Below are 22,520 nucleotides of genomic sequence, written 5' to 3' on the forward strand. Positions count from 1 at the left end.
AGATATAGGGGGATAGAAGACACAATAAGTACCTCCCTGCCCACTATGGGAGGTCAGGATCCCCACCCAGGAGTCAGGACTTCCAACTTACCCCTTCTGCCTCCCATTTGTCTGGTACCAGATTGGCACCAGAGTTAGGAGAATCGCTACCGACGCTATTCGCCTCGTCTTCTCCCCGCCTCTTGCTGCCACCACTACCTCCATCCCCCCTGTTGGAGGCCACCGCTGCCCCTTGCTGGGACGAAGGCGTCATGGACGACACTGAGAAAGGGGCCATGGCCTGTGGGGACTTGTTAGGTGATAGAGTCACGTCCATCCATTCACCTAGGAGAGGTTCTGGATCATCTTCTTTGAGAATGGGAAAGATAAATAAACAACGAATAAGCATACTCATTCACACAACAACAACAACAAAAAAGAATTGAAAAACTTGAGCTTTTAAATAGCACTATATCTACTAATCATGCTCAAAGCACTTTACAAGTTGTCCCTAGCCAACAGCAACAATTAATATGTAGGACGGGATATATTTACATATTTTCCATAAGGGTCTGGCGCTGATATGACCTAAATGTGTTGTAAGCATCGTAAAACCCTTTAAGACAAACAAAGAAACAACGATCAGGTACTCTTTTACAACTGAGTACAGTCAGAGAATGTGACTAAAAGAGACTTTCCAAGGACTGAACTATGCACCATTCCGAGCAGGACTCAAACCTAGACCTTCCAGCCCAAAAGCAAGAGTCATACCACTAGACCACATAGCCCCACAACAGTATTTCCCATCATGGTTTGTCATTTCACAATGCTTCAGTTACCTCTCCCCCCCCCCCCCCCCCCCCCCCCCCCCCCCCCCCCCCCCCACTCTTTCCTCTCCCACAGCAAGTCATATGGAATCAAATATATCCATTTCATACTGTGCAATTTGCTGATTATGTACCCTTTATCCTCGTCTTTTACAATACCCCTTACTTCTCTTTCTCCATGTTAAGTGTTACTGTTGACTAGGGACCCCTTGAAAACCGCTTTGAGTACTTCAAGAGGATATTGCACAACACAAATGCTCAAGCCATATAGCCAAGTTAAAAAACTCATTTACAGCCGAATTACAAGGAACAGCAATGCAGCAAAGCCTAGAGTTTTACAATTCCAACCACTAAAAAATGCTTGAGATCCATCACACAATTTTGTCCATACGGTTTATTGATGGACTGAATCAAATTGACAGGAAAATTGAGTTTTATTTCTAATTTATGACTTAACATAAAAAATGAATATAGTTCCTCGAATTATATTTAAGATTCATATTTAAAAACTGAATCACCACGACATAATACTGATCAAAGGCAATGGGTCACACATATAAAGTAATTCCTCCAAACCTTCGCTGCTTTCCTCTGATGTGCTAAAGTCATCCTCATAGTATGTATTGGAATCAGAAGTGCTGCTACTGCTGGTCGTCTCTTGAGACTCTGAACCTTGCTTCAAACGCTTCAAGTAAACAGCCTGAGAACAACAGAGTTTTAATGGGAGAAGAAAAAAAAATTAAAACAAAGTCAGGAAAAATATTACACATATGTGTCAGTGCATGACATAATCATTTTGGATTTTTCATTTTCTGAAAGAATATGCTCACCAGAGCATTTTGATCTTTATTTGAAGTAAATCGGGTGATTTTTCATCAAATTATGGTCAGATGTATGGGAAAGGTATCCAGTAACATTTCTCAAATTTCATAATTTTTTCAACTTGACTAGCTGTAAAAAATATTTAGAAGTGAAATTAGGCTTTGATATTTCCCGAAGAAGTACAAAAAGGGTTAATTTAATCATTTATGACAAGAACTCATTTTGATAAAAATTGAGCTTCTAACTAAACTTGGCATTATCTCAGTTCAAATCTTTTCACCATCCGACTGATTATGTCATTCACTGTAACATATAATATAACTACCTGTGAATTTTTCCTTATGCTTTAGACCAAGAGATTGAATTTCAGAAAATTCATAATTTCTTCCATTACGCATCCTGGTTAAGGCCACGGATCTGTCTGTTTTCACTGAGATAGCAGCATGAGTGATTCCAACGTAGGCTTTATTGTCACATTTAATTCAGAAAATTGAGTGGAGCAGGCACATTATGTTGGTAACAAGAGATGAGTGAGTAGGAAAGTGCCACGATCGTGGAGTCATGCTCTCACCGGCCAGGCAGAGTTGTCATACAAATAAGGTCGCGGATTCAAACCCCATCACTGCTGCGAAAAATTTTTATTCTCTATTGTCTTCTGGCACTTTCCTACTCACTCATCTCTTTATTGTCACGGTAAGATTAGAATAAAATCAAACCTACCTTCAAACCAATTAACTTTTATTACCCTAAATGTTTAGAATAATTTTTAGACAAGACAATGCATTTAAGTTCATTGTCATAAACTGATCTTTCACAGTACAGTTTTAGTTTTGAGGCATAAATAATTATCATTTATTACATAAAATTTGTTGAGTTTTTCTCCTACAATTATCATGAATTGAGGAGAGAAAAAAAGATTCACTAAAGACAATATCAGAGAGTTATAACTGAAAATGCTATATAATAGTTTTAAAATCTCTCACGATTAATCATAGAAAGCCATATCACCCTAAAAGAGATCAGAGATGAGATTGGAGTGTAAATTGTACAGAGAGATAGAAAAGCTTACCTTCCTGAAGGAGACCGATATCAAATTGAAGAGTAGATCATGCAAGGAGACAGAAGTGAGGAGAGAGATAGAAAAGCTTACCTTCCTGAAGGAGACTGATATCAAATTGAAGAGTAGATCATGCAAGGAGACAGAAGCGAGGAGTCTGGTGACTCTCTCCCATGCCGTCATCGTATCTTGAATGTCCATTTTCAGGTTGGTGGACGTTTGTGTCAGTACGGTCTGGAAATTAGAAGTTTGTAGAAGCTTTAACATTTTTATGAAGAAGTATTAGAGCAAGCTGAAACTAAAAGGCTATTAATTCGTACAATAAGAAAAAGACAAATGCAATTTTTAGGACACCTAAATCGACATAAATGTATTGAACATCTTGCTCTCACAGATAGAGGGTAAAAAGAGTAAAGGTCGACCAAGAAAAACATATCTGAATAGTTTGAACAGCTGGGTGACAAAGAAAGAGAAGAGTAATATAAGTTTTCTGAGGTTATCTGATCAGAGAGATGAATGGCGTACCATGATCACCGATGTCTGGCACAGACTTGGTACTTGAATGATGATGATGAACATTTTTATCAAATTGCCTAGTAGACAGTCTATAATATCATTATGTATAATGAGCCATATTACGTTTGTGTCAGTACGGTCTGGAAATTAGAAGTTTTAGAAGCTTTAACAATTTTATCAAATTTGCCTAGTAGACAGTCTATAATATCATTATGTATAATGTGCCATATTACGTTTGTGTCAGTACGGTCTGGAAATTAGAAGTTTTAGAAGCTTTACCATTTTTATCAAATTGCCTAGTAGTCTATAATATCATTATGTATAATGAGCCATATTACGTTTGTGTCAGTACGGTCTGGAAATTAGAAGTTTTAGAAGCTTTAACATTTTTATCAAATTTGCCTAGTAGACAGTCTATAATATCATTATGTATAATGAGCCATATTACGTTTGTGTCAGTACGATCTGGAAATTAGAAGTTTTAGAAGCTTTAACATTTTTATCAAATTTGCCTAGTAGACAGTCTATAATATCATTATGTATAATGAGCCATATTACACAATCATAACCAAACTATTAATCTCAGCTCCCATTTAAACTCATCAGAGAAAGAGATACAAATTAAAATTAAAGATCTATCTTTAAAATGACATCAAACATCAATACACATCACAACACCTTTAACAGACGTTTCTAATTTATGTTTTGAAAATGTTTTCCAATTTAACATAACATGCTTTACAGTTTCATAATAAAATCTATTCTGCATCCAGAGATACTCTGAGGATAATGTTGATATTCAAAAAAGTATTGCCAGTACTATTTAACAATCAAATGAAATGCTGGACTCATCGTGATAGTACACAACACATCGTATGGTTTGAATATCTTCCATGATTAGTGAAGTAGAAATGAAATGTGTAACAAATGATTTACTTTCTTTATGAATCATTGTACTAAATAGATCAAATCAGCAAAAAGCTGTGGTTCCTCACAGACAAAAAAACCCTTGAAATGGTTAAAATGCCACAGTCCACTAATCAATTTCATGAAAGAAAAAAAAAATCCATAACAGTGCTACAAAGGCCAACAGATATCGGCTACGTGGTCTTGTGGTATGACACTTGCTTTCGGATCGGAAGGTCCAGGGTTCGAGCCTCGCACTCGGCACATAGTTGAGTCCTTGGAGAAGGCTCTTTACTCACATTCTCTCACCTTACTCAGGTGTAGAATGAGTACCTGGCCGTTGACAGCGTTGTCTGTGTCCGAAAAATTGTAATATCGCCTAACAGGCGTCATGTCCCGTCCTACATGTTAAATGTTGCTGTTGACCAGGGACCCCTTGTAAAGCATTTTGAGCACATTTAGTGGATATTGCGCTATATAAAGCTCAATTTTATTTTTTATTTTATATCCCCATCATTGCATTCCATTAATATTGCCCCATTATGACAATTTCTCACTCAAATTGAACCATTTCTCGTTTTCTGACACCAAACCGCATCCCCTCAAAACCTTCTTGTCGACAGTCAACAAAAAAAAAAAAAAAACAAAAAAACAATATTCATTTTCTTTATCATTTCCCTGCTTCAATGTACAATTGTTACTATTTTGATAACACAAACCCCAAGACATCAATTTCCATCCATATTATGTGCAAACTTCTTTACAACCATTACCCACTAACCTGAACATCTTGATTACAGGGTTCAAGGTTCAAATCCTCAAGGAGTGGCATCATGAGTTGGACAACATTGTTGGCAAGGGCAACGGCAGTAACACTCAGGAATGGCTGGTTTCTAGATTAATGAAAAAAAATAAATAAAAGGGGGGAACAGTTTTACAGAAGACTGTCCCAATAATGGTTGTTGCATGTCATGCGAATCAAGAACATTATTGTTTCAGCATTAAAGTTCAACAAGAAAGAAAATGTTTTATATATGAATTGATAGATAATTTTACTAGGCCTGCTATGCATTTGGTGCAAGTCTCTCCATTTCTGGATCACTTGTTAAAATTGAAATCAGGAAAAAATGATGAACTATGAAAACTATTAAACAACTCTCTCTTTCAAAACAAAAATTTTTGATTTGATCTTTCACTTTTAGCAGACCTGCCTAGTACTACGAAAGATTAGTAGAAATACGAATTTTTGGCTCCAGCTACAGAACTGCATTCACCTCTTTGACACAATCTCAATAAATCTTGTTGAAAAGGAAGAGTTATTCCTTAGATCCTATATTCAGGACTTTGAAGCATTTGTGGATCATGATATTGGCAAATTATTGATTTGTAAGCTATTTATATTGATTTTTTCATTTTTTTCCCGTGGATTACAAATTTTTAACATTTTGAGTAGGCAGCTCTGCTTTTAGTCTCCAACATCAAAGACTTTTGAAAAAAATTTATCAAACGAGATTGATTTATGATCTAATATTTGATTACCATCTCCTCACTCACCCTTTTGTAATCTGTGGTCTGACTGAGCTAGGAGCAGTAGCACTAGTAGTCATAGTTGTTGCAGTAGTAGTAGTAGTAGCAGCAGCAGGAGTCGAGTTATCTCGTTTGGAGACAGCTGAGGAGGCAGTACTTGCTTGTTGAGTCTCGCCGCTACTTACTCCTGTCTTGGACTTTGACTGCTCCTTTCGTTCTAGAATAACTGCTGGTGTCAAAGCCAAAATTCCTTGTAGACCTTTCAGGATCTCACATGCAGCCAACAAGTGAAAATTCTGAGCCACCTATTAGGAAAAAAAAAAGGGGGGGGGGGGGGGAAAGAAAAAAAGAAAATGATAAAAAATTAATAAACAATATAATTGAAGGGGTGAAAAAAAGGAAGATTTCCATAAAATTTTCCTAAATGAAAACGACATTATTTTAGCTCTTATTTCTCCTTCTTATAAACTAATTTACTCAATCAGACTGAGTATTACTCAGGATGCCAATATTTCAAATGCTATGGGTATTTATATGACAAATTAAAAATTATTCCATTCACAAATTATCCTTAAGAAAAAAAATAAAAAAGAATACTAATTGTATCTGTTTTCAGTCAACAAAAATAAAACCCAAACCAAACCTATTTATGGGACAGATTCAGTTATTATTCAAGTCACCAGGAATTGAACTTGTGATAATTCTATTCAACATTTGATTGATGTAATAAAGAGTCAAAGAGGAGTTCTTGACACTAGAAAGGTTAGGATTAGAATAGCTTTTACCATGCATGATCAGACCTGACACAAGCAGCTGACAATGAAATGCAATGGTTTTCTTTCCAAATCATTCAATTTCAGTAAATAATGAAATCCCCATCAAACAGAAAAAAAGTATTTCCCTTTTGAAAAAAATAATATCTATCAATAATAACTTGGGATTAAAAGATGCTATTCACTTATGTCCATGGCACAGAGTGCAGTATAGTTTTTTTTTGTTTGTTTGTTGCTTTAGGTCTCTTCCAACACAATTGAGGTTATATGAGAGACCGCTGAAACAAAAATACAAGCAATCTAACAAAAATAGTACAAATGTAAATCAAAATCATAACCTAAAGATATCATAAGCTAAATTATAAATAACCAAGAACAAACAGGCAGAAGATTTACAGAAAAAAAATATCCCCTGTCAAAAATACAATCACAAACCAAAGAAGCAGGATAGGCTAGTAAAGAGAAGAAGAAACGACATCACTATCGGATCGTACACCCATGAGAACATCATAGGTATACGATTCAAGGGTGATGCTCCCATCCAACCACCCGCGCAGTATAGCTTGGAAATAGAAGCAGTAATGGATGAATCAATAATACTTTTACTAACTTATTCTGACTTATGATTTACACCAAAATCTTAAAACAGAGAAAAGGAATTTTAAAACTATAAATTCTTATTTATGGTTACAAACAGATGTTTTGTAGACTAGCATCCACTTCAATCAACTTACGTTGCCACCAGCTCTAGTGGACGACTTGATAGCAGTTGACACCCAAGTAAAGATCTCCAACTGTTTGAAGAAAATAAAAATAAATTTTAAAACAACAAAAAACAAACAAACAAAAAATTAAAAAGATTGAAAGAGAGAGAACCATCAATTCGATCACTAAATTAAATCAAAAACCTTCATTCATGTCCACATAGATGTGAAACAATCCCTCCCACCCCCTCCCCCCTTCTCTATCTCTCCCTCCCTCTCTCTCTCAAATCAGAATTTCATTTATTATTCAACTGGCTACAATCACAAACCTAATAATTTTACCAAGAGAGCAGTAACAGTTATGTGACTCAGGTTGAAAGTCATATCCGGATAATATCCTAGGTTTGTTACAGCTCTCTTTAGAGAAACAGTAAAATATGATATGGGGTAAGACAAAACTTGCTTGGTTTTTAAGGGAGAGTGATCTATTCTGTATTATAAAAAGATATTGACTAAAATTAGACCTTTTTAATCAAAATATCATGCAAGACTTAAAAATTTAACATAAAACAATGTGTTTTGAACAAATCTTGTCTCAGCTTTTTTGACATATAAGTGAGAGAAAGTAAACGTACAAGTTTTGAAAATTAATAGAATAACCTACTTGTCTTTAATATTGTCTACTTCTCTTTAATATTGTCTAATTAAACTCTGCTTGCAATGATTTAATCCTACTCACGCTTTTCTGAACTATACAATGTCCCTGACAGTCAATCTCATCGTCTTTAGCCCCACTGGCAGTGCTTGTCGTCTGGCTGGCAGGCACAGCCGGTTTGACCACATTGACCACCGTGTCAGCCATGGCCACACAGACTGCTGCAAACAGACAGCCCATGGTCACTTCTACAATGGTCTCTAGTCTATCCGGGGTCAGGGGTTCCATCACTGGCAGGGAGAAGGCCTGCCATACATCAGACACTTCTGTCAATAAAAACTGGTACCTGCAACAGATTAAGGCAAATAAAGTAAAACAACTTTAGTCTGTTAAATTCGAATAAAGATTGTTCCAGAACTATACAAATCACTGAGAGGGTGGAAAAGTGCTGAATTCGCTACCATATAAACCTTGTTAAATGCACTGTGTGTAAAAAGAAAAAAACTGCTAGGGTGCAATAATTCTATCAAACACTAAAATTGTGAGTGTGTGTGAGTGTGAACGTATGTGTGTTTAGAGAGAGAGAGAGAGAGAGAGAGAGAGAGAGATTGGTTTTGGTTTTAAGGGTCTTACGGCGCTTGCAACACATTTAGGTTATATCAGCGCCAGTAAAAAGGAAGAAAATGGGATAGTAAAAAGTTCTAGAATTACAATTAAAGCACCCAAGAGAAAGTAAGACAAAGGGGAATGGGAACAAATAGGGATCAGATGTAGATTCCAAGAGCATACCACCAATGTACTTAGTTTGAGATCACCTATGTCTCATCCGGACACAAGCACAAAATCCAACAAAGAGGAATACACTCAAATGCTTACATTATACATTAAAAATAACCAATATAATAATACATAACAGAGAGATGATTTACAAGGAAAAAAATATCATCTCCCAAAACAATAACTATGCATTTGACTGTTTCCCTCTCAGCCAGGACTCCGACGAGGGCCCGGAAAAAACCAAGTAATCTCATTCCAAGACAAAGACAGAAAGCTTGTTGGATAAGATATAAGGGGATAGAAGACACAGTATGTACCTCCCTGCCCGCTATGGGAGGTCAGGATCCCCACCCAGAGAGAGAGAGAGAGAGAAAGAGAGAGAGAGAGAGAGAGAGAGAGAGAGAGAGAGAGAGAGAAAGAGAGAGAGAGAGAGAGAGAGAGAGAGAGAGAAAGAGAGAGAGAGAGAGAGAGAGAGAGAGAGAGAGAGAGAGAGAGCTATCTCCTCACCCTGTGTCACAAGTACTCTTCAGAGAGCAAAAACAGAACACCAAAAGACTACAAAACCACTTTGGCTAAACGCAGCTCAATATTCATTTTTTCAAAATGGAATTCCCATACATTAATTATCTCCCTTGTATTTTTTGATTTAGATTCATATTGATATTGAACTTTACAATGGAAACCCAAATTAGGAGAGACACCAAAAATACATTCGAATTATAATTTATGTTGAAATGAATGTTGTATGTAAAGAACTTAAACCACAATAATTTTTAAAAATAAAACTGTGCAAAATTTGAACAACCCAGTTTAATCCATCAATTAACTTCTATTTACTTAATAATCAGAGAGTCCCAACAGCTCAGTAGAGGATTCGCTTCAAACACAAAAGGTCTGATCCCAAATGAAGCCAAGATTTTTTTCCTACCTCCCCTCTACCCCATATCCATCATTCAGGCAATTGGGTAGTCTGATCTGTTAGATTTCGCAGAAAGTACTTTGCGTTGGCTAGTGGTGTCATATCCAAAGGGTAGAAAGCAATTGCTATTGTCCGTCTCAAGCTACTCTGACTCCATGGGTCTAATGACTCAGAAGGACTTGTTTTTGTTTGTTTTTAGGTAACGGCGCTTTCGACACTATTTAGGTCATTTAAGCACCCGTTTCTGTCTTTTATCAATTTTTATCAGCCTTGAGGGGCTACTCAATCGTGTACTGTTGTAATAAAATTTTTATAAAATCATAATAGTTACATGTTTGTTATTCAAAAATATATAAGAAGGACTAATTTTACTCAATCTAACAAACAAAACTCAATGAAGCTGATAAGTTAAACACTCACCCATTGCGTAAAGTCAAAGCTTGTGACAGTGTTGCTGGTAAGAGGAATGCTTTCCCAGACGCAGCGTCTCTGTACCTCTCCATGTACTTGGACAAGAAGGTCAATTGTGAACACACTTTCAGCAAGATCTCTGCCCCGTTCATGCTCAGGAGAGCCTCCGTGTTTTTCTTGGTGAAAAGCAAACTGGTGTCCTCCTCTGTTATGTTCTGTCCTGAAACTGAAATAATAGGTCTGAATATTTAGCCCCGCCCAGTCAGCTTCAAACGATATCAAATCAAATTAAGCTGGCAATGTGGTCTTGTGGTATGACACTTGTCTTCGGATTGGAAGGTCCTGGGTTCGAATCCTGCTCTGAACGGCACATGGTTGAGTCCTTGGAAAAGGCTCTTTATTCACATTCTCGCTTCGTACTCAGGTGTAAAATGAGTACCTGACTGTTAACAGCCCTGTCTACTTAAGAAATAATTCCAATAAGAAATAATTCCAATATCACCTAACAGGCATCACGTCTCGTCATCTATGTTAAATGTTGCTTTGGCTAGGGAGCCCTTATAAAGCACTTTGAGCATGTTTAGTGGATATTGCACTATATAAATGCTCGTGTTTTGTTTTTTTTTGTTTTTTAGGTTACAGCCAGCAAACCGATAAAATTCATCTGCTCTCCTAAAATCTAATTTTCATTTTTTTTAAAATGTACCCCCTTAGGACAAAGGATTTCAATCCCAGTTTTAAAATTCAAATTAACATCTAAAACGTATTGGTAGGTATCAGGAGTTTCAGGGAACAAAAAGTGAATGACAGACTTGCCAAATTGAAAACCTCAAATTTAGTAATTTTAATGTCAATTTTTAGTAATTTGACAAGGAAATTCGTAATTTCTGAAATTGTGTATGAACAACCATAATATTATTATTGTTATTATTATCATCATAGTAGTAGTAGTAGTAGTAGTAGTTGTTGTTGTTGTTCTTCTTCTTATCATTATTATTATTTTTATTATCATTTAAGTATAACTAAGAATTAAAAATTCGTAATTTTCCATAAAATTTCGTATTTGGCCATGAAATTTGTCTAAAATTAGTAAAATTACGAAGAATTCTCAAGATTCGGCATGTATGGAATGGCTATATATCTAAGGAAAATTATAGGAACATTCTGATCCAGGTCGAAAATCTGAAGCAAACTAATGCATCTCGAGCACATTTTTAACTCCCAATGGATATTAATAAAAGCTAGGGAAGAAACAACCCTGTTTTGAACTAAATTTTTCATATTATTTTCATATTCTAATCATTCGAACTGGTACATATTATAACATTTACTTCTTTTTTAAAAAAGTAACAGGAATAACAATTGACCACTTCAATAAACTCATGAGACCATCTATTTGAAATTCAACTTCCCTTAGTCCAACTAACAACCTAAGAACTCACATATTTTTGAAACATTTACCATAAGGTTTCTTGTAATTGTATATGCATGATTCAACACAATGTTTACTTTTACCATGTCAAATAACTGTCATCCTTTTTATTTAAAAAATTATAGTTTAATAGTAAAAGTCAACTACGTATTAATTGTTTTTAGTTTGTTTTTGTTTTTCTTCTTTTTGTATTTTTAATCAATAAACAAATACAGACTTGCCAAACTGAATACTTCAAATTTAGTAATTCTAATGTCAATTTTTAGTAATTTGACAAGGAAATTCGTAAAATTTCTGAAATTGTGTATGAACAACCACAATATTAATTTATTATTATTATTATTATTATTATTATTATTATTATTATTATTATGATCATCATTATAGTAGTAGTAATAGTAGTAGAAATAGTAGTAGCAGCAGTAGTAGTAGTAGTAGTAGTAGTAGTAGTAGTAGTAGCAGTAGTAGTAGTAGTAGTTGCTGTTCTTCTTCTTCTTCTTATTATTATTATTATTATCATTATCATTTAAGCATTACCAAGAATTAAAAATTCGTAATTTTCCATAAAATTTCGTATTTGGCCATGAACTTTGTCTAAAATTCGTAAAATTACAAAAAAATTCATAAAATTCGGCATGTATGCAAATCAAATACCAGGGGTAGCTGACAACTTGACTTTCTTGGCAGGAGTTCTGTCCTGAAATTCCTCCTCAGTCCCAAATTCGGGAACCGTTGATGTTGGCTTTAAGACACCAGCGAACACTGATGTCATCTGGTCAAATAAATCCTTCTGGGTGTCTAAACGGGTCAGTTTCTTCTCCTTGGCCTTCTCCTTCATTTGTGCTTCTTCATCTAATGGACAGAATAAAATGTAAAACAGCAATGGTTAGCTTGGACCATGGATGGAGGACTGGTTCAATCAATTTTATAATTTAAAATCAACAAAACACACGAGTCAAAGTCCAATCAATATCATACACACTACACACTAGTGGATAAGATTTAAGTTTTAAGGACAAAAAAAAATTTCGGCAAACGATTTTTTGTTTGTTTGTAAATTAAATCAAAATAACACATATCTACTAGGACACTTCAATAATAATGAAATATGGCAATGAAGGTTACATTAAGGAATTAACCAATAGATTTTTGACCAATCAAAACATGGAATTTGTGACACACCTTCACACATGATCGGACAAACAGAGTTGGATGTTTATAAACAATAAAGAGAATGAATTCGCCCCTTCTCTGATCATTGTTATTGTTTTCATAATGCAATATGGGTGACTGGTTATCACAAGAATTTCTCGATCATATTATAAACATTTAAGTTTACACATAGATTTTTGGGTTGGTTTTATTCATCAAGCGGTAGAACAGTGGGTATTTTACTCTGACACATACCACTGATAGTAAAACCTGTGCAGTTTGCTATGTTTACTAATCACTGTCATTGATTATATTATGACGACTGTCCGAGAGGCGTGGTTATCAAAGTGTCTATTTCTCTAAATATAAGTTAATATAGTCCGACTTGGGTCAAACGTACATCGAAATTATGTACCATACTGGGTAGAAAACTATTCTTATTTTCCACACATGATATATACATAAAAGAGAGATAAACTCAAATGTGTTGTGCCTGAGAACAAACACACAGACAAATAAGGAACAATTAACACTACCTATGCCTTCATCATCAGTAGGCAGCTCTGCTGAGTTGAACAAGTAAGTGAAGGTCTCTACATCTGACTTGTTCAGGCATTTCCCACCTTGACAGAGGCTTTTAATGAGGATCATCAAGTATTTCTGGAACAGAGTAAGTTAACAGTAGAATAGAAGTGCTGAAATCCAAGAGAGAGAGAGAGAGAGAGAGAGAGAGAGAGAGAGAGAGAGAGAGAGAGAGAGAGAGAGAGAGAGAGAGAGAGAGAGAGAGAGAGAGAGAGAGAGAGAGAGAGAGAGAGAGAGAGAGAGAGAGAGAGAGAGAGAGAAAAGAAAGATGAGAGGTCAAAAAATGGTCATTTAGGTCATTTGGGTTGTTTCCCTTGAAATTCAGCTATAACAGGATTCGGATTTTAGGAAGATATCCTACTGTCACTGTGTTATACTGAGAATCCACTGTAATAATGGATGGCATTTATAACTCACCAATCTGCGAAAACACTGGGCTCTAGGTGCCTTTACGTGGCTATGTGGTCTAGTGGTATGATACCCACCAACGGATCAGAAGGTCCTGGGTTCAAGTCCCAAGCAGCTCATAGTTGAGTCCTTGGAAAAGGCTCTTTACTCACATTTTCTCACTGTTCTCAGGTGTAAAATGAGCATTTGGCTATTTACAGTGTTGTCTCTGTCCGAAAATATTGTAATGTCACATAACAGGCGGCATGTCTCGTCTTACATGCCAAGTGTTGCAGTTGGCTGGGGACCCCTTGTAAAGCACTTTGACTGCATTTAGTGGATTTTACGCTATATAAAAGCCCAAAATTTTTTCTTAAACCTGATGTTTCTGTGAAGTCTCAAGTTAAAGATTTTTTGTCAATCTAGGGGGTGTTCACTTATATATATATAGGTATAGTGCTGCCAACCGTGGCAGTGGCACATGGAAATGTGTACAATGGAGATACAACATGAGTAAGATTTTGATAAAATGTGCATACATTCATGCAAAAACGATAATTAATGCTAAATTTGATGACGGGCAATTAGACCATAATACCAATATTATAATTGATAATTTAAATCAAATAATAAACTTACTCTTTACAGATAATATAAATAGTATTCATTTTCATAATCCACTTATAAATCTGATATGACCCACCCAGATAATACTATACCGAACTCCCTATATGAACGTCCAGGTCAACAAACTGATTAAAACGTTTAAGTACATTAAAAGAGTGTAGATTGTTAAAATAATAAAAATTTAATAACACGTACACTCCTGAACAAAATGTGTATATAATGAGCAAACATGGGTAAGAATATGCAATTTTTATGTACAGTTGGCACCACTAAATTAATGAAGTAAAAATTTCCTAACCAGAATTTTCAAAAAATATTTAAAATTTTAAAAATCGGGCAAAACAGTTCTTAGTCAATACTTTTACTTACAGCTGAGACATGACATGATCTGTTGGGATTCTCTAGTCTACTGAGCAGGAACTTAAGTAAGATCTTGCAGGCAGCAGGTATCTGTGACATGGAACTCTTTGGAACTGGAAAAATATATGAACCAATACAAGATAAATCAATAATATTAGTATTTAAAGGGTGTTGTTAGCCAATATATTTCTTTTTATGTTTGATGAAGAATAGCCATTGTAATAAATTCAAATAAACAATTGGTAATAAAATTACAAAAAATAGTGAGAAAGCAGCTGAGACCGGTAAGAAGAATGAGCAATAAATAATAAGAAGAAGAAGAACAAAACAACAACAACAACAATAATAACAGACTCGCCACATTAAAAAAAGAATCAGGACCTTTAAAAGTAAAATCTGAATTTCAAGATAAAAATAGAATTCCTGGGGTCTGGTTCATGAAGCGGGACTATGGTAGTATCATACAATAGCAAAGTCTGAGACTTTGGAAAGTCAGAGACTACGGAAAGTAAGCTATTCATGGAGTCAGACTTCGTCCCTTACTATCAAGTCTCTGACTACGCTTGCGAAGTCTCAGACTACAGAGGTCAATCTATTTTTAAATGGGGATTCCTCGGAAACGTATAAAAAACGTCATAGAAATGTGTTACTTTTCCAGCTGCGCATGCGTCATACGAAGTGGCACAGAAATCATATCTATTTCTTCTTCGTGTTTGTTTTGATCGTTTTGTTGTTGTTGTTGTTTTTGTTTTGTTTTTTTGCCCCACAAATAAAAATGGTGTGAGACAAGTTTAGAGGTGTAAAAATTGTTTGAGAATGTGTGTGTGTGTGTGATGTTTTTAGTAAATATAAATAACGATGGCACTTAAATGATTCTTATCAACGGTGGAGCATTGTTCTTAGTAGAGTGCGGTGGGCGCTGCCTGAAGCATGGGGTCCCGAAAATACTAACGAAAGAGTGAAGATGGATAGGAATCGGTGGAAACAATACAGACAATGGGCGTTTCGGGTACAAACCCTTCGTCGGCACAACAATAAACAAATAAACGTTGAAAACAAATAAGAAGAAATACAGTATAAATTGCATCGTCTGTACTCAACGATGGTTGGAGTGTGAACGAATCGTTAGCGCGGTGTGATAGAAATGATGAGGCCAGTGAGAGACCTGAAATTTCTAGAAAATAATGGACGATAAAAGACATAATAGAAATGTAATAGTAGTCGCAGTAGTAGTAGTAGTAGTAGTAGTAGTAGTTGTGATAATAGTGAAAGTAGTAGTATTAATAGTAGTAGTAGTAGTAAGTTACTATGAAACAATATGTGTACCTGGAAAGTGTTTGGAATGGACAAGATGAGGAGTGTATGTGCGATTGTTGAATCTTCGAGAAAATAAAAAAAAATAAAAAAAAAAACAAAAAAAAAAAAAATAATAATAATAAATAAAAATAAAATCAAAAACTGTCGGGTAGCCTTGTTCTAATCACAGTACAATTACTCCCACCTGCGTATAGGATATTAACAAGATATGAAGTGAGTAGAAAAGTGCCAGAAGACAATAGAGAATAAAAAAATGTTTTCGCGGCGGTGGTGGGGTTTGAACCTGCGACCTTATTGGTACGACAACAAGCAGGAGAATATTGGCTATTAAGCTTAACTGCTGGTCAAAATTACTTCGCGATGGTGGTGAACGAATCAGCGATCTCAAGAAGTGGGTGAGAGAGGGATCTAGAAATGACTTTGGGTTTGAAACGAATATTTTTGTGTTCGTGGATAGCTCACACGGTAGAGCCACGCTCTCACCTGCCAGGCGGAGTTGTCGTACCAATAAGGTCGCAGGTTCAAACCCCACCACCGCCGCGAAAAAAAAAAAAAAAAAAAATTTTTATTCTCTATTGTCTTCTGGCACTTTTCTACTCACTTCATATCTTGTTGTTACCAACATAAGTGCCTGCTCCACTCACTTTTCCGTATAGGATATTATGATTTTGAAATTTAGTCCCAGACTACGATATTTACACCTGCTAAATCGCGGGTGTAAATTTCACCCGTTTAGACCCTCGTTTAGTCTAAGACTTCGCATAGTCCGGCTTCATGAATATCTTACAACGCCTTTTAGTCTGAGACAACGGATTTAGTCTAGGACTATCGTCGTAGTCCCGCTCCATGAATCAGACCCCAGATGCGCTTCACCCACCCTTATTTAGAACATATTATTTGACCACTTACATATTATGACTATTTCGAAAAATTGCCACATTATAATTATAATTATTTAATGCTTTTAAAATTTTCATAATGGTCACAACTATCCAGGATGTCACCTGAGTTAGTAGTAATTTATATATATTATGAACATCATGATATCAATTTAACTACTTTTCGTTGTGCTGCATTATGAAACATTGTAAGAGATCAGAGAGCTGGCAATCAATCGTCTTATATTCACCAAATTCTCAATGCTTTAAAAAAAAACCCATCCATTTCCTTTTAAATGAATCTTACGTGATCTTGAAAGTGAGCAGATGGCATCAGTTGACAGAGCCACAAACAGAGAGTAAAATCTTTCATAGTGATCATCATGGTTCAAAATACTGTTCTCTCTGAAATGCAAAATCAAAAAGAAAAAAATGATAAACGAGTGATTATAAATTCAGTTTGTGATGTAAGTTTACAAAAGTTACACATCTTAACGGAACTTGAAATTGATGTACACTGTATTGTGACTTGTACTTGACTATAACTATGGCCATGGCAATGCAATGATGGTCAACAATTGATGCTTTTGTGGCAAGTTGCTATGCAAATACTTAGACCTTACACAAACCACCACTGACCAACGTTGACGACCCCTGAGAATGTCCCTGGAAATTGATTTTAGACTAACGATTATATATAAACAAGGAATACAGTATACAGAGAGATTAGAAAGCAGTTTCATATTTGCCATAATAATCAACCAATTGATTGTGGGCAATCAAAGGAAGAAGAAGTAGAAGAAGAAGAAGAAGAAGAAGAAGAAGAAGAAGAAGAAGAAGAAGAAGAAGAAGAAGAAGAAGACGAAGAAGAAGAAGAAGAAGAAGAAGAAGAAGAAGAAGAAGAAGAAGAAGAAGAAGAAGAAGCAAACACAAAGTCAAAGTCTAAAAAGTAAGCAAAAAAAAAAAAAAAAAAAGATCGATAAGTTACTCAAACTCAAAGAAACTCCTTTGATGCAAAAGTTATGCGGTATAAGTAGGAGGGTTACCTTCCAGTGATAAGTTTTGCTAAATTTGTTACGTCGTGTTCATTTTTATTGAGAATAGGATATGTGGACGTCAAAAACGCCTTGACGGAGGACCAAGTCAGTCCTTCGTCTAAAGCAGTCGCCATCATTACTTGTCGAAAATGAAAATTAATGTTAGGAGTCGGGGAGGAGGAAGTTGGGTTGAAGAATGAAATGTTACTGCTAGTACTGCTATAAGGCTATTCATAGACTTTGCTCATTGAGGCTCAAAAGGGAGCCACTCAACGTGACATGCCCTTACAGAGAGAACGTCATTCTGGTTAATAATAATAATAATAATAATAATAATAATAATAATAATAATAATAGTAGTAGTAGTAGTAGTAGTACTAGTAGTAGTAGTAGTAGTAGTGTGGTTACTACTACTACTACTATTACTTCTACTACTACTACTACTACTACTACTACTACTACTATTATTATTATTATTATTATTATTATTATTATTATTATTATTATTATTATTATTATTATTATTATTATATTATTATTATTATTATTATTATTATTATTATTATTATTATCATTATTACTACTACTGCAACAACTACTACTACTACTACTTTTAAAAAACAAAATATAAATAACAATTTTAAAAAACAAATAATATTGTTAAAAATGGAATAAAATTGTAAAATAGATATATTTACAAAAAAAAAAAAAAAAAGTTTAAAGACGTCTACAACACGTGGGGTTCCCAAGCGGTCACCCATCTAAGTACTAACCACGCCTGACGTTGCTTGACTTCGGTGATCGGACGAGAACCGGTATTTTCAACGTAGTATGGTCGTAGACAACAACTGTCGAAAATAGAATTTAATATAATATTAAAACACTATTGCTAATTTATATCATGATGAAGATAGTTTTGTGTGTGTGTGTGTGTGTGTGTGTGTGTGTGTGTGTGTGTGTGTGTGTTGCGTCTTGTCAGGATGGACGACAAGAGACAGAAAATTATTGAAGTTTGTGATCTGATGATTGATAATATTTAGTGAGAACTGCTCATAACAATGGCTCACAAAAGTAAACAACACACGAGACAAACGAACGAACAACAAGAAATTATAGAAGCCCCCTCAATAGACTGCACAACACAGCCGTAACAAAAAGCTAGCATATCGCCGTTTGTTGCATTGCTCGTTTTTTTTTTTTTTTTTTTTTTTTTTTTTTTGTGTGCCCCTTTTGGTCAAGATGGACGACTACAAAAAGAAAGTTATTGAATTTGTGAGAGACCGGCCCCTTCTTTAGGACCCAAAGAACCAAGAATATCACATCAAGGGTCAACGAAAACAAGTCTGGGAAGATATCGACATGAAATGTTTACCTGCCGATTGGCTTATTTTTAATAATAATAAAAATGGCGATGATGATAATAATGATGATGATAATGAGAATAATAAGACATAGTAATGATGATAACAATAATAACAATAATGATGAAGATGAAGATGATAATGATGATGATGATGTTAGTAGTAGCAGCAGTAGTAGTAGCAGCAGTTAGTAGTAGTAGTAGTAGTAGTAGTAGTAGTAGTAGTAGTAGTAGTAGTAGTAGTAGTTGTTGTTGTTGCTGTTGTAATTGTAGTAGTGGTAGTTGTAGTAGTAGTAGTAGTAGTAGTAGTAGTAGTAGTAGTAGTAGTAGTAGTAGTAGTAGTAGTAGTAGTAGTAGTAGTAGCAGCAGCAGCAGCAGCAGCAGTAGTAGTAGTAGTAGTAGTAGTAGTAGTAGTAGTGGTAGTAGTAGTAGTAGTAGTAGTAGTAGTAGCAGTAGTAGTAGTAATTAATGTTGTTGTAGAAGGTATTGGTTTATCCTTGTTTCTATAGCATGGAAGGGACAATAAAGTCGAAGAAAGTAGTTATTCAGAGCCAATAGTTCATCATTCGGATAGGACGCTTGTCTAATGATGATGATGATGATAATGGTGATGATGATGACGATGATAATACGTTTTTCTCTTCCTTTTTCTATTCTTAAGTGTGATTAAATTTATCAGTGTCTTCATCAGAGGAATCCATGATGAAGAAAGTGTGTTGTTTACTTCGTGGCGTGTCTATCGATAGCTTACAATCGATGCTGTGTATTTAGTGAGAACTACTCATAAAAAAATTGGCTGGCTAAAAAACAATAACAAAAATGACTGCCGTTGATGTTGTGTGTCCTCTGGAGGGATCATTCAAAACCCTTGGCATGTTATTTACTATTTACCGACGTTCTGTGTGGCGTGGTCTATGGAGAGTCCGCCTGAACTCATGGCCTGATACTTACTTAAATATTTCGTCATGAAAGAAGACGAGGATCACGGGGAAAAGTTCATAGTGACTTGTATTCAATAATTCAACCATCAATGGAATCAACGGAATCTGTTTCCTTGATCACTACTCACAACAACTCACTTTTCACATTTGATTGGCGGTCGTCATCTTCTTTTGTGACGGAATATTTAGGTTAGTTTCAGGCTTTAAGTTTACAAAAGCGATTGTCAAATCAACTTATTTTTCTCACCATTTTATTGGTTTTATTTGCATTGTAATGAAACAATTCCATGCCGGTGGTGGACGTCCGCACGAAGAAGCACTTTCTAAAAAACAGACCGCGTTGATAGTGATCTCATTTTTTTATAACTAAATCTGCAGAATTGGTAAGAAACTGAGATTTAACTAGAATCTGAGGTATAAAAATATTGGTATCCGGCATTTTTAATCATATTATTATTTGACATCTCTTTAACTTTTAATAGGATTAATTAATCAACGACAGGCCTTCCGAAAGCTCCTCGTGCTAGCATTTCCTTCAATTTGTATTTTCACCGTGGCCGTGGATCTTTTGTCATGCGTTTATATTTATTCAATTTGTCAATATAGAGAATTATTAGAACTCTAGAACAAACCGAGTAGTGAAAGTTTAAACTTTCCTAATACGACCATTGTTTTGGTTTTCCGACACCATTTTATTTTGTGAAGTATTGAAAGCAGTCCTCGGTTGTTGTTTTTTGTTGTTGTTGTTTTTGTTTTTTTTGGATGCCTTCCGAAAGCTCCTACATCCCCAGTATTGTTTTTTTTTTAAATATATATATAATGTTCTATTAGAGGGCTTGGGAGGGGGGAGACTTTAAAAAAAAAAGTTTTCCCCCTCCCAAACCCCCTACTAGAACATTATTTTAAAAAAGAATACTGGGGATGTAGGAGCTTTCGGAAGGCCTCCCGTTTTTTTCTATCAGGGTTAGCTCGAGATCGGAGGATTTTTTTTCTATACTTTTATGGTTAGTCATGTCTTAGTAAAGGTGCTAGGGTGTTTGTTTTTCCTATTAGGGGCAATTAAAGGTACTAGGTTTTATTTTTCCTTTGGGTTAGTTGAGGGAATATTTGGGTTGCTTCCCTTCGCACGAAGAACTTTCGGAAAGCTTCCCCGATTAACGAGGAGAAATTCCATACGCAGACACCACTTCAATGAATACTGTAGGTAAATAGACTTCTTGTCACACAAACCAACGAGTTGAAAAGTGAAAAGGCCATAATAGTCTTTTAAAGAACATAATTTGCGAAAAATGAGTAAGTTGGAAAGGAAGTGAGCTTTTGAAATAGAGGTAGATTTTTGTAAAAAGATTTTTCTTTAAAGTGAAGAATTCCAAATTTGCATCATCGGTTTCTTATTGATGAGATTTGTCCTCAAGTAATTTCAATCTCTAGTCTAGTTGCTCAAATTGAATCGGAGAGAAGTCTCTGAAAAGGGCACCCCTGATTTAGACCACTTCAATATGACCATGCCTTCACTTCAAAGAGAAATCTCTTTTGCAAAAACCTACCTCTATTTCAGAAGGTTACGTATAGATATGTCAATTGTCTTTCCGACATTTGAAGATCTGACATTTCTAGCTATTTTAGTTTTAAAATCACTTTTCTTTGCTACAGGGTCACCTCGACATATTACCGACTTGATACGCTGGTTCACAAAGTGTGAAAAACGTCATTATGGTTAATTAAAAAAAAAAATTGAGCTTTATATAACGCAATATCCACTTAATGTGCTCAACGTGCTTTATAAGAGGTCCCTGGCCAACAGCAACATTTAACATGTAGGACGGGACATGCCGCCTGTTAGGCGATATTACAATTTTTCAACAAAGACAACGCTGTTAACGGTCAGGTACTCATTTTACACCTGCTGGAGTCATTGGTCACTGCAAAATGCATTCAAAATTACCGACACAATGCAAAGTTAAAGTTCAGCGTTTTTGAAATATCCATCACCACATTCAGTCGTTTTGTCAGCTTGACCTATGGGTATGTTAACAAGTTTCATAAACAAATAAATGTGTTTACATATTTACACTTATTAGAAAACATCCAAGCGTTGGACAACATTAACATGTAATAACAAATCATGGGATAGAAAATCTAAATATAGATCGCTGTCATTAGTTTTCCTTGACTACCGTGACCGGAGTCTTGAGTTACCGAGGAAGGTTGAAAAGGATTTAGTGGGGGTTGGGGAGGGGGAGGAACGAGGGGGGGGGGGGGGGGAGGAGTGAGTTGTGTCTATACGATTCAATAGTCTGATGTCACGCCGCCCGTCAACGGCGGCCATCTTGGTTCTAAACAAAGAAAATCATTGCTTTTTATTTTTCATGCTGGCTAGAACTTTTCACATGCCTTGTGATCAGAATGTGTAAAAGTCACAACGTGATCAAATTTGTTTTGTTTTTTCCCTCTGGATACCCTTTATGCTCGCCGGAGAAATATTTCATACGGCGTCCGCCATTGTTCCGATAGTTTAGAGCCAGTGTTACTAAGTTACCATGCGCCATTAGGAAGGAAGTGACGTTACGACTG

The 22,520-nt window shown here is 35.5% G+C and overlaps 2 protein-coding genes and 1 non-coding gene across 16 annotated transcripts in view; 1 reads left to right on the top strand and 2 right to left on the bottom strand.

The window, feature by feature from the left end:
• Positions 1-17,807, bottom strand: part of LOC144979831 (E3 ubiquitin-protein ligase UBR4-like) — a 138,775-nt gene extending 120,968 nt beyond the window's left edge. For 7 of the 14 annotated variants that reach the window (XM_078926999.1, XM_078926998.1, XM_078927003.1 and 4 more), the window contains exons 1-13: positions 17,655-17,790; positions 16,916-17,013; positions 14,423-14,526; positions 12,994-13,117; positions 11,960-12,157; positions 9,883-10,099; positions 7,851-8,112; positions 7,142-7,201; positions 5,662-5,939; positions 4,889-5,000; positions 2,779-2,919; positions 1,383-1,506; positions 92-348 (exon numbers count right to left, since the gene is read on the bottom strand). In XM_078926999.1, the coding sequence (XP_078783125.1) occupies positions 92-348; positions 1,383-1,506; positions 2,779-2,919; positions 4,889-5,000; positions 5,662-5,939; positions 7,142-7,201; positions 7,851-8,112; positions 9,883-10,099; positions 11,960-12,157; positions 12,994-13,117; positions 14,423-14,526; positions 16,916-17,013; positions 17,655-17,782 (2,103 nt within the window). In that variant the 5' untranslated portion in view covers positions 17,783-17,790. Of the gene's footprint in view, positions 1-91; positions 349-1,382; positions 1,507-2,778; positions 2,920-4,888; positions 5,001-5,661; positions 5,940-7,141; positions 7,202-7,850; positions 8,113-9,882; positions 10,100-11,959; positions 12,158-12,993; positions 13,118-14,422; positions 14,527-16,915; positions 17,014-17,654 lie in introns of all 14 variants that reach the window. The other 7 variants (XM_078927006.1, XM_078927001.1, XM_078926994.1 and 4 more) reach the window with 5 other exon arrangements.
• Positions 17,808-18,369: 562 nt separating this feature from the next.
• On the bottom strand, positions 18,370-18,488 carry LOC144980383 (5S ribosomal RNA). Its single transcript, XR_013646896.1, has one exon. It is a non-coding gene; the product is annotated as a 5S ribosomal RNA (ribosomal RNA).
• A 1,629-nt stretch (positions 18,489-20,117) lies between these two features.
• LOC144979319 (C-type lectin 9a-like) overlaps positions 20,118-22,520 on the top strand; it is a 16,157-nt gene continuing 13,754 nt past the window's right edge. Inside the window, exon 1 of the mRNA XM_078925952.1 lies at positions 20,118-20,329. The gene's annotated coding sequence lies outside the window, so the exon portion shown is untranslated. The remainder of the gene's footprint in view (positions 20,330-22,520) is intronic.

This window comes from Berghia stephanieae, chromosome 9, assembly GCF_034508935.2.
Source record: "Berghia stephanieae isolate SIO BIC M18660-M18661 chromosome 9, UCSD_Bste_1.3, whole genome shotgun sequence".
In the NCBI taxonomy this organism is placed as follows: Eukaryota; Metazoa; Mollusca; class Gastropoda; order Nudibranchia; family Aeolidiidae; genus Berghia; species Berghia stephanieae.